Consider the following 16202-nt stretch of genomic DNA (forward strand, 5'->3'; position numbering starts at 1 on the left):
TGAGTAACAGTCAGTAGGACTTACTAGAGCAGGCAGCCCCTCTGCAACACCCCTGATCTGTGCCCCTGGCAGGCAACACACCTCACTTGAGACTGGGTCAGGCTGACAAATGGGTGCCTCTGTGCCTTTCAAAGTAGAGTCCCCCTGTTACTATGACCCGCAAACAAAAAGCCAACAAAAAGTTTCAACAGAAGTCAAGCAACTGGAAAAATATCTTACCAGTCTGTGCATGGGTTAAGAGTGGGAGGGGAGAGACAGATGAGTATATAATCTTCCAATGAGTGCAGAGAAAGGGAAAAGTCCAGTGGAGAAATATCTGACTTTTTTTTTCTTATCTTTTTCTGGTTTCTACCGTTTTCATTTCTCTGTCAAATAATGAGTGATTCCCATGAAAAACTGGGACTGGAGGGCCTACAGAACACACTATACAGTATTTGCTGATCCTGCTCTAGCTGCTGTTTGCAGGAATGAGAATTTCTGCCAGAAGAATCTTAAGACCTTCTGCTATAGATTACAGAGACCTTAGTGCCTTTCTATGATCCACAAACTCAATCAGGGGTGCAATATTTTCTATTTGCAGTTACCTGCTTATGAAAATTTAAAATAAAAATTAAATTTGGAAAAAATTCTATTGTTTGAAACATCTGCATAAAACTAATATAACAAAGTCTCAGAAATACTGCAGAATTTATGCATAGGTAAACTTCTGCCCTGAAGTCTCAGTATATAAAGATTTATGTACATAATGATATGTTTAATCATAAATTATGAACACATAAGCTTTTTATATTGAGACTTCACTGCATACAGATTACTATGTTGAAATCCTGCTGATCTGGCTGGTTTTGAAATTGCTTCCTACTAGATTACAATTTAGTAAAATCTCCTGTCTGGTTACTCTTAGGCTGTTTTACTCATTCCACCAAATACAAAAAGAGTTTGAGCATATTGGGACCTGTAGAACTGAATTTAACCCTAAGTAAATAAAAAGGAATAAAAGCATTCTGTTAACTCCATCAAGAAAAAAAAATGAACTTTCTTGTCTCATCATTCCAGGTGCATTTTACCAAAAGAAATCACTATGAATTGTCTGATATTTTGAAATTTGGTGCCAATGAGATGTATTTGCATGTTACTTTTGGTTTCCTAGACAGAAAAATGCTTACTGAAAACTCCTATGCTACTTACATAGACTTTTGCTCCTGTGACATTTTTATCTTGTTACTAAAACTCCAAAGGCTATTCTACTTATCTTGCAACATTATTTCATACTCTGTATGCTTAGCTTAAGTGAAAAAGAAAGGTCATTTTAAATATACCACCATACTCAGAACCTTGGTACAAATTTAAGGTCATCAACAACTTCTTCTAGTACTGAAGTACTTATTGGAAGGAGAAAGCCACATCTAACAGGAAATATATTCCTTTAATATCTAGGTCTTGAAGCTGTATGCAAATATTTTGCATTCAACAAAGCAACCAATTCAATTTCTAGCTTTAGCAGTTGAAAGGAAGAAGTACCAAATTCAACATGGGCCTCAACTCTCATGGCCCCATCAAGATTCACAGATTAAATGTTCTTCCACCAAATTGATTGCATGCTTAGTTAAATCATATTTGAAAGCTTTGTTTGTTATATTGTTCTGTTACCTTTGACCATCAGTTACTATGATGAAGGTTTCCATTTTTCTCTACAAGACAAAATTTAGCTCAGGCCTTTGGAATAGACATTCCTTGTTAGGGGATAACTGGAGATACAGTATGTGGGCTTCAGTTTCTCTTAAGTGTCATGCATACTGCAGTCATAGGCATAACAGAAATAAGACGGAAGGGATTTCATTTACAGATAACTGTGGAATAGATGTCTAGACCGTGAGGAACCACCTGAAACTCCTTCCAGGAATCTGTAGTGTAGTCAGTGCTCAACAATAGAGACTGTCAGTCACAGTTATGATTCTTTCCAGGTCATGGAGTAACACCACTGCTATAGCTGGAGATCTGATGGATTAAAATTCTTTGGCAATCATACAAAGCAAGCAATACCCACAATAAAGAGAAGAGCAGCTAATCAAAAGAAACAGGAAACTTGACACAGGAGCAGATCCTCTATTAACCCAAAACCTGGATCTCAATTTAACTCCAAGTAAATAAACAAGGCCCATCAATAAATCATACTAATAACACTAAAAAAATTTTTAAAAAGCCACTGATCAAAAGATGTTCTCTTCAGCAAAATTAGCCACTTTAGTAAAAAGTAGCAATTGGTCAGGTATTTTTAAGAGTACAGAACAAACCTGAGATCTTTCCATTACACCAAGAGAGGGAATTTGATTCTAAATGTAGCTTTGTGATGTCAAGTGAACATTTTTCCTGTCTTTTAGCTCCGTGCCTCACAGCTGATTTGTTGTTTCATATTTATGAAATTATAAGACATTACAGCATTTTCACCTCTAAGGTACATATGAATTAATAGCAAAGTGCCCCAGACACACAGAGTTCAAACACACTTCCCCAAGTGAAAACAACTGCTGTATAAATAAACTTTGAGTGGACATTAATCTTTTAAATATAGAAAAGTTAAGCACCCAAGAGGTGAGTAATGTTTATATACATTTCTTATTAATTTGTGATTAATGCATTAAAATATGAGATAGATTTAAATATTAATAAAAACTATACTTCTTACTCTTCTACCATCTGTCCTTCTACTTCTGTAGTTCATGGACATTTCGACTTTTAGGTATGAAAAAACCTCTTTCAAAGTTCTTTAAATACTTCTCATGTTGGGGACAGTATCAGAAATAAATTATAAAGTAGCAGGTCTAATATAAGAAATACTTGCAACTTTAATTTAGGTGTATTCCATATACATTACATTTTCTATTCTTGTTTTTCTGATTAAAGACATAGCTCTGAATTTTACTGTTGTTTTCTAAAGGATGTATTGGATGAAATATTCATCAGGATGGGTTAACATTTCTGATGGGAAAAAAAAATGTTTCCTGATTCCAATTGTTAACCCTGACACTTCATTCTATATTAAGATTACCGTATTGTAATGTTAGACATTGTAAATATTAAATATTCATTAAGCTACCATTTCTACAATGGAAAATCCTCAATAGATGTTGGCAGCAGTCTAAGCTACCCCATATCTAATTAAAACTGCAAACATTCAAAAGAAATCTAAAACAAAGCTGTTCACTATTCCTTTACATATATAGTCACCTTTGAGCAACATATTTTTAATCAGTATTTGTTCAAATGTAATCAAAACCCTCTCATAAGTGGTATATTCTCTAATTGTTTTCAGTTCTTCCCAGTCATAACAATTCCCAGCTCATGCTAATTTCTGGTCACTTCATTATACAACCATCATCTAAATGTTCGTGTAGGTTTATAAATCTGAAATGTAACCAAGAGGGATCATGTAGTTGAGATTTATTTCATATTAAATTTCTCATAATTTTCCAGATATAAGTATGCAGCATAACTGATATCAAAATTAAATGAATACAAGGCAGATTTAGGACTACAATAGCCATTCATGTGTTCATAAGTACTTCTGATTTTAGATCTGGGAAGGGTACAACCTTGAATATGTTAATTTGTAACTAGCTTAGGACGTATCTATCCTCTATGCTGAGTAAATTACAAAAATGTATGTATAATGAGTGTCTATAATTAATAAGATATAATGACAACAGATTTAATAGTTAATATACTGGATTTCTCTATTTGTTTTTGTAGTACCACAATAACTTGAACAGAATGAAGAAGGCTTTTCTTTTTTACTACATTAAATACTCAATTCATTATTACATTGTTGCATTAGACATGAATATTCTATTCCCTTTTTTAATTTCTTTTTTTTTAACATAGTTTAGTTTTATTAGCTGCTCCTTAGACTATCATTGTAAACAGCTCTAAATCATGGCTGTTAAGACAGATTAAATACTGAATTCAAACAAATTAAAGTTAGTAACATTTTTCCCAGACTCTTTGTTCACTGCAACATACCGACAGTTTTAAAAGATCATAAGACACTATAATGTTTCTACCTGTGTTGTCATGTGCAGCTGCAGAACAGGAAGATACTGCTGTTGAAAGCTGTACTGAGAAAATCAGTGATAGCATTTTTACCACAGCTAAAAGTATTTCATCCTTATACAGTGCCTTTTAAAAAAACAAACAAAAAAAATTTCTTGTAAGCCTGCAACGCTCACATACAAATGGCTTGCAAGTACAGCCTCCTTTGTGGAACATAGTTGTCTAGTATTGTCCAGCAATAAATAGCTGAATTAAGGAAGTCTGACAAACTGCTACATGAAGTTCTGCTATACATAAAGATTTTGGGCAGGCAGACAAGAGTATGTTGAAAGACACCAAAAGTGTAAAGTCATAACAAAAGTGTCCAGACATGAAAATCCAGTTCATCCTTTTGCAGAATATCCCACCCCCCTGCTAAGCTATAAGGGAAATTCTGAAAACAATTAATTAATTTTTTTTGTTTGTTTTTTGCCATTAGCGCTTTCCTTGTGAGTGAGGTATGAAGTGACCTTGGGTACATATAACTATAATGCCATCTTAAATAGGGGCAATTTTCACTTAAATTACTAAAAAAATAATTAATTAAGCCTTTAGGGTTGTCATAATTCCTACAAAGTCTCACATCTCATTTATAAGTGATAATAGGTTTCATCTGATACTGTACTAATAAGTGATGTTCCATATATTTCTAATCTGAATAAGAGCAGCTGACAGTTTTTTTGTGCAGGTTTCTGTTCCCCAGTTTGATTTACAAGGTTAAAGTGATTACAGGGGGAAAACATTTGGTTCTTGGTTGATCTTTGTGAAAAGAAGGCATCAACTAAATATGTGCATCATATATATAGTGAGAATATGAAGCTCAACTATTCAAAGAGTGCTTAAAACCACTGGATTTCAGTGTTTCACTTACTGTGCTATTTTTCTATAAAGCATCATGACAGATTCAAAGCCATGGTGTCTTTTCATTTATACTAGCCAGCTTAGACACTTCTGTCCTCAGCAGTGGGAATGGATGAAATACCAAGAATTCAGACTTATGAAGAGCTTTCAGAATGTTGAGTTTCTTTCCTATTACAAGGGAATCACTTAGGCGCAGAAAATGAAACTAGGAAGGCTCAAACCAAAAGATGACCAGTAGCTTCTATTTATCCCTTCTGGATGCTAATTCAAATCACAGTTCAGAGAGAAGGGTCATGATTCTGTAGTTACAAAATCTGAAGTAGTTTCATCACAGAACTGTTGCAGTTTAGTACAGTGAAAGGCAGAACTTCGGAAGTATCCTCTGAAGACAGTCTAGACCACTCCACCTGCCCAAGCTACAGCATGTTGTCAGGGCATGTTGTTTAGTTAGATTCAGAATATCTTCAAGGATGGAGACTCCACACAATCTCTGGGCAACCTGTTGTAGTGTTTGATCAACATTACTGTAGTGTTTTTGTGTGTGTTTCTTTCCTCTCACATTCATATGGTAATTATTTCAGTTTGTGCCCTATGCCTCTTGTCTAGTCACTTGGTGCCAGTGAAAAACTTCTCTGTCTTCATTATTTTCCCTCATCAGGTACTTATACACAATGCTCAAATACCCCCTGAGCTGCCTGCTGTGTTTTCCTCAGGCTGAAAACTCTCAGCTCTGTCAGTCTCTCCTGTAACCTTCAGAAAGGCTGTGGTCAGTTTGCTTCAAATTGTTACATGTCTCTCAGAAGAACCTTAAAGCATTGAAATTAAACTCCAGAACATTGGGTGAAGGTTGATGCTTAGTCAGCAAGCCCAGGTTGCTGGGAAATGAGATCCTACTTCAAATAGGCATTGAAAAAGGAATATTTAGCCAGGAAAAGCAAGACACAAAAAACAAATAGCTGATGTTAATGGTTTTTCAGATCAAGAATGCCTAAACCCTTGTAAACCCTATGTGCTGGTATGCAATACACTAGTTTGTTTCTAATTAGAGGCAGCATTTTCAGGACAAAGACATTTTATAGATGTAGATGAGTCTTTGACAATGCAATACCTAACATCAACACTGAAGTTTTAATAATGTCTTTGCTTCAGTCACATATGTTCAGTAAGATCCTACTAGAAACTGCTTCTCTAAAGAAGAGTCCGCTTGTAACAGCTACCTGGCAATTTTTTATTGATATAAAGCTCAGCCTTTTAGAATGCCTCTCAGTGCTTCAATATGCTCGTACTTCTGAGGGAACTATAAAAAACAGCTCTTTCATCAAAATGTTAGCTACACATTCTTACATTTCAGCAACAATAAATTAACTGCTCAAGCAGTTGAAATTCTCAAATTAGTTTTGATACATGGTTTGACCTGCATAAAAAGAAATAATTTGTACCTCTTTTTTTGTGCATTATGTTCAGCTAATAAAGACAAATGTTTTAATTTGTTTAGTTACAGAAGAACTGAAGCTCAGCACTTTTATGCATGTATAAGTGATTAATATTACAGTTCAAATTCTATGAAGGATTACAGATTAAGTGCAGGCAAGCAGAAGAAAAAGGCCTCCTGTGTTGGTACATGGTTTCCTATTTATTCCTATAGAGACAGATCTCTTCATGTCTCATCTCCAAAGACTGTTAAAAATGCCCATATTTTGTAATTTGTATGGTCACGGTGTAATAAGTAGCTTCAAGAGAACTAGGCTTTATTTAAAAATAAAACCAAATGATTGCTTAGAAATGTTTGGTTTAATTATTAATTTTTGTGGTGCTTTAGATTTTGAAAACTATAGGCAGATGACAATGTTTATACTTAGTACCGATGTTCAGAATGTAAAAATTGTACAGTGTTCATTACACTTATTATTTCAAATTAAGTCAGAATGTATGATAATATATATATAAAAACATATGCACATTTTCTAAGTAGACAGAGTGTTGGACTATAAGATGGACTTTCTTCTCCAGAGGCAATACTTTACGACAGATTAAGTACTGCTCAGATATCCTCAGTGTCCCATGCAATATAAACAGGACATAGCTGCAGAAATCTCGGTAATTATTAAATTGAAAGAAACTCTTGATTGTTCAGTTTAGTATTTTACAGAGGAAATGCATGAATACATTTTAATCAGTGCGAATTTTAAATTTCTGAATTGTTCAGTATTTTCAGATATGTAGAATTTAGTTTCAGTTAACCAAGTGTATTGTTAACAGTTCTGGGGACTAATTTACCTGTTATTCATTTTAATTTTAGAACTGCCTGCTTTTTGAAGAAGAAAATTAATAGAATGTATAAACAATGACATCCCAAGTACTAGAAGAGAGAAGTGAAGGGAGGGGAGGGGAGGGGAGCGGAGGGGAGGGGAGGAGAGGAGAGGAGAGGAGAGGAGAGGAGAGGAGAGGAGAGGAGAGGAGAGGAGAGAGGAGGAGGAGAGGAGTTTTCAGGCACTCCTCTTAGAACATGCCTTCCATCCCTTTTGCTAGCTTTGTTACCCTCCTCTGGACACATTCAAGTGCCTTAACATGTTTCTTAAACTGGGGACCAAACTCATTATCATATTATACTCATTTGTATCATAATCCTACTCCCTTGCAAAGAATCTACAACTGTGGGATAAGCATAATATACATTCTCATTCAATCAGAGCTTAAAGAATAGACTGCCTCTACTTTGGGGGTGGCTATAACGTCAACTAAGGTCAACTATACCTTCAATTTTGAGATTCATTTATAAGTAATTGCTGGAACAGAAATGGAAGACTTAATATTCATACTTCAATCTCTATTAAGTTGGACTTCATTTTACCACAGTTATAGGTAGCACCTAGATCAGGAAAAAATTAAGCACCGCTATGTTCTAATTATGTATTAACAAATTGCTTTACTAGAAAACATTCAGGCATTTGTTTAAAATATTAATTTGAGTGAAGTTCATGTTCTAAATGTAGAAATTGCTTAAGAAAAAAAGTTAATTCAGACATGCAGCTGTAGAATTCAAGGCTTTGTCAATGCTAGAGAAACCTTTTGAGGCAATATCCTACACATCTGTAGGATGATGAAATATTATTTTTACACTTACAAGGTGTTTACTCCAATTTTATCTACTTTTGATTTCACAGGAAAGCTCAAAAATAAATTAAATTTTAGATGATTACAGAACTAGGCTGCAAATCTCTGCCTGGTATGATAAATTGACTATTTTGAGATCATTTTTTTTCACTTTATAATACATATTTAGGAAATAAGAGTAATTTTTTGTTTGTATTATTACTACATCAATTAAAAGCTTTTATTCTTAAGTAATTTGTATTTCCCACTGTGCCTCCATTGAAAATTTTCTGTATTTGGAAACATGCATTTAAATAAAAGTGGCAGGTAAAGAAATCTTTTGTAAAATATCTGTATAAAGAATATGGTCAGATCAGTTTAAAAAATTCAGTATTAAAAAAAAGTTTAATGTAACTATTTCTAGGCAATTCCGTAGACACCAAATAGGTAATAAAAATTACCTGAATTTATACAAAGTTATTGGATACAACATGGCAATTAAATGTTATACTTTTGCTGATTAAACTATTGGTTTAAATTCTGTTTGAATTCAGCAGCCTATCACTTGTGTAGGAAGAACAGTATTATATCACATTTATTAAAGTCTTAGATATATGTAAATAATTCATGAAGTCATATTCTTAGAGAAGATATGAAATAGAAGATCATAAATTATTCCCTGAATGCCTTAATGCCTTTCTTCCTGCAGTGAAATCTTTGTGTGGTGTGTGAAATACTCTTTCTACATTCTATGTCTGATGAAATTATATGAATATTACTGTCCTCAAAATATGTGTACTCCAAATAACATTTTAATTACATACTACACAGTTGACTGAAATGAAAAAAAAAAAAGGAAAACCAATCTCACTCTTAGCTGTGATTAGCTAAATAGAAAAGATTTTAATGCCTAAATGAAAAAAATATGTGAAGATGAACTACATTGCATAAAAGTATATAAATGAATTTTTATGTGTGAGTCATCTGCACATTACATTAGATGGCCAGATTTTTTGGGAGTCTTAGGTGAGTGTATAAAATTTGGAGGATCTTAAAGAGCAATGTACTGTGAACAATGCATTTTTTCTCTAAGACATAAAAAAGTAAACAAAACCATTTTACTTGATACTTCATTAGAATTTACACAAGAGAGAACTTCACTAAAAATGACACCTCTGAATCAACAGAGCCTAGAAGTTTTGTTTTATCCTTTAAACTTAACTGAGTACACTTCTATCTGGGGCCTGCTGCCAATACACCTCTGCTACAAGGCTGTCTATTTTATTCATATAGTTTTCTTTATGCACAGGAGGTATAACTTGTTTGCATCACAGTAGCTGCCAGCTTTCTATGGCGAATATATAAATATACACTGTACAGATGTATTTATGTGTGTCGTGGTTTAAACCCAGTCAGGTAACTCGTTCACTCACCCCCCCCCCCCTTCTTTCCCTCCCCCTACTCCCAGAGGGATGGAGAGGAGAATCGAAAAGAATGCAACTCCCACGGGTTGAGATAAGAACAGTTTAGTAACTAAGGTATAACACAAATCACTACTGCTACCACCAATGATAATAATGATAAAGGAAATAACAAGGGAAGAGAATACAACACCTCAGCACCAGCTGACCGATAACTCGCCCCCCAAGCCTGACCAAGCTCCGACCGATACCTCCTCCAACCCTGCAGTCTCCCAGCCCTTCCGGCTAACTCCCAGTTACATCCTGGGCATGACGTGCTGTGGTATGGAATACCTCTTTGGTCAGTTTGGGTCAGGTGTCCTGTCTCTGCTTCCTCCTGGCTTCCCCTCCTCCCTGGCAGAGCATGAGCCTCACAAAGTCCTTGGCCAAACCAAAACATCTCTATCAGTTCTGTTCCCAGGCCGAAAGTCAAAACACAGCACTGCACCAGCCACCAAGAAGAAGAAACATGACTGCTACTGCTGAACCCAGGACAATGTGCTTACCTGAATAGTTTTTTATACCTGGATACTATTGCAAGTTATTACAGATTTGCATATGGGTAGTTCTGTAAGACTTGGCAATGAAATGTTGGTAGCTTTATCAGCTTGATATGCTGACCCCAAAATATACTGTTTAATTTCATTCATATTCTGAGAGCTGTATTTTATCCCTGTGTACACTGAAGAGTCTCTATGTAGTTGGGGGAGTGCATTTCTCTTTTTTTAACAGTTTTTAAGTTAACAGTTAACTAATAAAAATGTGAACCTCAAACTTTTTTCAGCATTTGTCAGGGCATCTTGATAGTCCATCAGTATGGAAAGATCAGGGATACAGTGAGATGCTCTAGTATGAAAAGTCATAGTTTGGTCACAGCTAGAGAAAATTCAATAAACTACTAAAAGTGAAGAGACTCATGTAATATTCATCTCCCTATGTTCTGCAACTGAGTTATCATTAATATTAACAGCCCTTTTCTTTAGTAACTGCACAGGAAGAAAGGATAAAAAAAAAATATGTATTTCACCTTTTTTCATGCTGATTTTTACCTCACCATTATTAGATATTATCAGGAACATCAGTGCTATACAGTTAAACCTCCTTGTAATCTAATTCTGTAACTTTCCACAGCTCAACAATCACAGAGAAACAGCAGAGAAATGGCTATCTCTAATTTCGTATATGCACCAAATTTCTCAAACACCACTATTTTGTATTTCTTAAGAGTTAGAAGAAACATATGCAAATTTTTAGGTTTACTTACACCTATCATTTTTCATATTCAAAATGTCAGAGGCATTACTTTGCATGAATCTCCACACATGCAGAGTTAGTTTGGCATACACAGGATAGTCCTGAGTTGCCACGTAAGTATAGACCACCTGAAAGGTGCATGTTCAGTAGATCTGCTCATATGGAAAGGGTTTGACATACACACTTGTCAGCCATTTATGCCTCCAGGTTCAACATAGAACCAATTGGCAAAATCCAACAGAAAATCTGCCCAGCCAGAAGGAAAGGAGCCAGATGTCTTAACATGCTGAGGAGAAAACAGGAATTTGGAAAAGAAATAAGAACCTGAAGACACCCCAGAGAGATGAAGATTTGCTTTTTTTCCAAGAGATGATTTAGAATATTTCTTCTAATTGGAGAGTAAAAAGTAGCTTTGCAAATGATTCAGACCTTAATATAGAGTGTGTAGAAGCTAAACGTCTAACCTTTCGTGTGGGTCACTTCACTTTAACAAGGATGTTAATAAATACTCATTCTGGGAAATAGCATTTGTCACATAATATTACTGTGTTTTACAGTATATTGACCATAGGAAATTAATACTGTGTTTCTTTAGGGCCTAAAATGTATATTGCTGGATAGACCAGGTTTTCGTGGGAAAAAAAGGTTACAATTTATGTTTGATAAGACCATAAACCTGTGGAATAAACATTTAGGAATTCCTTGCAATGGTAAATTTAACCCAACTGGGATTTATTCAAGAACAAACTCAATTTTAAACATTTTTATCATGCATAATGAAGAAATGGGGCATTTAAAACTACTGAAGGTGATAAGTAACACTCTAGAGTATCTATCCTTAAAACCCCAGAGTTTGCTCTCTCTCCTCCGCTTCAAATTCACCATCTCTAGCACACTTTTCAGTTCTGTGGATGTTATCTGTGGCACATTAAATAAATTTAACAGCAAAGATATCACACAGAATGCTGCCTTGCACCTATTCCAACTAGGTATTACAAAATACATCAGTGTATTTTGTTATTTTAAAGGTTATTTTGTTATTTTAAACCCTGATAATACTTCATGCCAAAAAGTATGTTTCCATTTTCCTTACTCTAGTCTACATTTTAGCAATCTAAACTTTGTTTAAGTAATTAATGATTTTAGTAGGATTAAAGTAATCATATAAACAGATTCTGTTTCTTCAGTGTGTTTGGAACAAGTTGATACCTATACACTGCCTGACCTGCTGTTTCTTTCTTCTCATCTTGTGCATCTGTCTCTTAATATAGAAAGCTTTCACATTGTGAACAAAGAGCTTTTACTGCAGTACTCTAAGCTGGTGCTATATTTGGGTGGTTGCATTTTCTAAGTGATTATCCTATCATTAACCTACTCTGATAGCATGTTTTTCTGTTAGGAAATATTTTAGATCTTCTGCTTGCAGCTACTTAGACTCAAATTATGTTCTAACTAACCATTATTCTATTAGCCTTCAAAAGGAACAAAATACACTGCACCTACTTCCTTTGCTGCTATTCTCCAAATGTAACCGTATCCATCCTATCTTATTGAACATAACGCCTATAACAACTGTATTCTATAATTTTACGTGCAAATATTTCTGAAACTTTAAGCCACTATTCCAGGAGACAAATTGGATATTTCGGTAAATTTGGGGAGATGACATCTATATCTTTCAGATACTGTGCCTTCAATACAAATAGTTCTGTATTGCTCTTCAGAGAGATGTGCTGCTTCCCAAATAGGCACAAGCAGTAACATGTGCTTTGTCTGGGAAACCATTACACTTCCAAGCACTTGACAAGTTACTCTAAGGATTATTAGCTCTAAAGAAGTATTACTCAATTGCTTGTCTAAAAAATTCTTCCATAATCATTAAATAATGATGAAATCTACTTCTGTAGTTTTGTGTCATAAATTCTTTTAAAGATTCCAAAATTATTTTTTCTTGCAGAAATAAGATTAGCGATAATGCATGAGTTTATTTTCTATTATCCACTTCTCTGTAAGATTTTGTAGCTTCAATAAAGCAATATATTTAACAGAAACTATTCTGACAGGCACTATGCTTCTTCACAAGGTTTTCTTTCAAATGCATGTCTGAACTATGCATTATTTTAGTGGAGGTTACCCCTCTCTTTCCTCTAAGACTGTGCAGTTAATAGACAGGATGCAAAACTTTTATAGATGTTATTTCTCTGGATAGCATTTTATAGATACTGATCAAAGCCAGGATTAATCTCTTATTCTTAGCTGTTCTGGGAAAGCTCCTGATGCTGTTTTATTATACCTTCATTTCTTCTGTGAAAACCTTACATTACACCTTACTTTAGGTTCTCTTACATTTTCTTTTACAAAGTGTTCATCTTTTTTTCAGATCTTATTCCAACTTCTCTTGCTAAGTTTAACACTGTTTCAACTCATGTTTTACCTCCTTTTGTGATCTCTGATTCCTGCAGGTATGTCTTCTATTTATTTGTTTCACCTTGGTTCAAGACAATTGTCAGCTCACAGATCCCCTTGTACATTATTATTTCTCTTGACTCAGAAATCTTTTCATGACTTGAAAACTTTCAGATTAATAAAAGCTGAATAATAACTCTGAAAATATTATAAGTTAATGAAGAAATAGTGCATGTGTAATGCCTGTTCTAACTAAATAAGGTAGGGGACAAAGACCAAAAGATAGTTTACATACTTGTTTCCTTGTCACTTTACAACCAATACTTCTGTCTTTGAAGTCTTTTTCTGGCTTTATCATTGTTTTATATTTGTTTTCTCTGGTATTTATGATGCTTCTCTGATTCACAGAATACCAAAATAATTTGTAAAATAGCCTGGTCTCTCTGATTCCTATCACTTTGTCTCTTAGATTTCCAGGACATGCTTCAGATCCTTCAGAATTTTGCATGCAACTTATTCAAGGATTTTACACTGCCACTTCTATTTAATTTCCCCCATAATAAACCTAAACAGAAGGTGGGTTTCATCCTCAAAATAACAAAAGCTTTATATGTCAGAAAATAAGAGATGACAAAAGGAGCAGGAGGATTGAAGTCCAGTCCTTTCTAGCACTTATAGGCCTATAGAGCATGTTCGGCAATATAAGAAGCCACAATAGAACAGGATAGAAATATTCATATACAGATTGAAATTAGATTCCTAACAACTAAGTGTTGAAAGACAGAATGAATTTTTGCAGATGTCTATTTCATGGAGAATTACTGAAAAAATGAAAGTTATAAAGATATTGGTAAAGTTGCAGTAAATATTTACAACATACAGGGAAAGCTATATTTGATAATACTAGATACCTCTTTATCCAAGAGATTCCATCAAAGTTGATTTCTTAATCTTCCATACCATGTGTTTGATTTAAAGTACTGGACACAATTTCCCCATACAATGATTTAGTGTCGATTATTAAAACAGACAAAATCAGTACCAAATGTAAGACCAATTTGAGAATAACATAAAATATATTCACATCAATAACAAAATGATAAATTCTTCTTAAAAATAGTGTTAAAATAAATATTTGTCTTGCAAAGAATTCAGCAGAATGGTCTTGCAATATTAAGTAAGATCATTGTGCATTACTGACAGAGTGTTTGTGTCACACCATTTTCTATTCCCATCTACTCTGAAATTTAAAGCCAGATTCTTAGCTCATGTCCTTAAAAAAAAATAATCACTGTAGTCAATGGGAACTCAGCACTTCAGTGCTTGCTGAGTTCCATCTTGTGGATTCTACCAGCCAAACTAATGTCTGTAGTTGGCTTCTCATCTTTCAATTAAAGTTTTGTACAACACCTGACCTGGAAAATATTTACAGGATTGGAATTGCTCTGCAAAACTATATTCCACAAGGTTAATTCAATATTTCTGTGGATTTGTACATGATATATAATGGAATCTTTCCTTCTCTGTTAAGAATCTCAGTGATCATCCCTCTCACTAGAGAAACATTATCCCCATTTACAGGAATTGTACTACTAGCACCTCATACTCTAAAGAGGGAGAGCAACATTTTAAAAACTTTTTAATAAAATATGGTGAAAAGTACTTTGTGCTGTTGTTGAACATATGGAAGACACCACTCAAGAGAAACATTTACGAAAATGCCAATTTTTATGAAGTAATTATTTTTATAAGAACCATAAATATTGATAAAATACATAATACTTTCCCCAGGTGCAAAAAAGAGGACAAGAAAAAAACATTAGCAATGTAGAGAAAGCAACAATGTATTGAAGCTTTCAAGGCTACTGCAGCAACTAAGATTAATGAACAGAGCACAAACGGTTGGCATATCACCTACCCATGGGAGTTCCAACGCCATAACCTTTTGAGTCTATCAGGCCTCCAATCTGTGTTAGGTTACAGTTTCGCTGTGTGACAAACTCAATTGTTGTCGACTCCATTAAGAATGCATAATCAGAGGTAAGCACACGCTGGATGCCTTCTTCATTACTTTTGACAAGTACTGACTGCCTCCTGCTACTCATGAAGGCCCACATCTTGTCGTAAGTGGAGATTTTGGATTTCTGAAAGACAAATATTAGATGCAACATGAGTAAGAATAATATGCTTATGAGAGTGAAAGCAAATACTCAGTTTGGTCATTGCTCTCTTATTGTATTTTACTATGTCAGATTTCACTAAGGTTTTCTTTTAAGAGTACTTGTGCATTTAATATAATCTGTACCTCTCATTTTGTTTGTGTAAATCAAAGCATCTGGAGAGATGGTCAAGAAAATGTGCAATATCTGCTGTTTATCTGTTTTTTACTGTTGATAGGATTTTATGTAGGATGGAGACCTACGATTATTTGAAGTCAGTATAAAACTGTTAAGTATTTAATTGTAGCCATCAACAATGTTGGTAAGTGTTATAGGAGACTCTGTGGATTCTGGCACATTTGAAATCTTCACTCTTACTTCAATCACTCAGGTACTCCTGAGCAATTCTGAAAACCTACACACTGTGGCAACCTGAAGTAATTAAAGCATTTACAGATGGCAGTTTATAAAGAAAACTGCTGTGAGGGAGAGGGCAGCAGAGAGAGTATCACAGTCTGGTCACACTAATTCTAGCTTGCCATTCAGAAACTGGCTACTAAAAGTCCTAAAAATAAACGTGTGTTTTGTGCTTTAATATTCCCAGAATGCAAAGAACTGTTCTGATAGGAAGAGAGAGGCAGTGGTTTGGGACAAAAAAGACAACAGTTAAGCACAAAGTGATTCTGAGCATCTGCAAAGGAGTCGCTTCATTTTTTCACCTCAGCTTCTTTAAAAAAAGATATTACCTTCCCTTATCTTTCCAAAACACAGTGCTTAAGAGATCATAACCACTGGATAAACTGAAAGTATTAGAAGTCCTAAACATTCTATATTACATTTGCCCCTTTGTTTCATAATGATTCAAACTCAAGATATATCA

General features: G+C 34.5%; 1 protein-coding gene across 7 annotated transcripts in view; it reads right to left on the bottom strand.

The window, feature by feature from the left end:
- The window catches only part of GRIK2 (glutamate ionotropic receptor kainate type subunit 2), a 407838-nt gene that overhangs the window by 20967 nt on the left and 370669 nt on the right, over positions 1-16202 (bottom strand). For all 7 annotated transcript variants that reach the window (XM_061460222.1, XM_061460224.1, XM_061460220.1 and 4 more), the window contains one exon: positions 15082-15307. In XM_061460222.1, coding sequence (XP_061316206.1) covers positions 15082-15307 — 226 coding nt within the window. The remainder of the gene's footprint in view (positions 1-15081; positions 15308-16202) is intronic.

This window comes from Pezoporus flaviventris, unplaced genomic scaffold (genome assembly GCF_033815535.1).
Source record: "Pezoporus flaviventris isolate CSIRO_AGI_PZ_B2104156 unplaced genomic scaffold, CSIRO_AGI_Pfla_v1 ptg000031l, whole genome shotgun sequence".
NCBI classification, from domain to species: domain Eukaryota; kingdom Metazoa; phylum Chordata; class Aves; order Psittaciformes; family Psittacidae; genus Pezoporus; species Pezoporus flaviventris.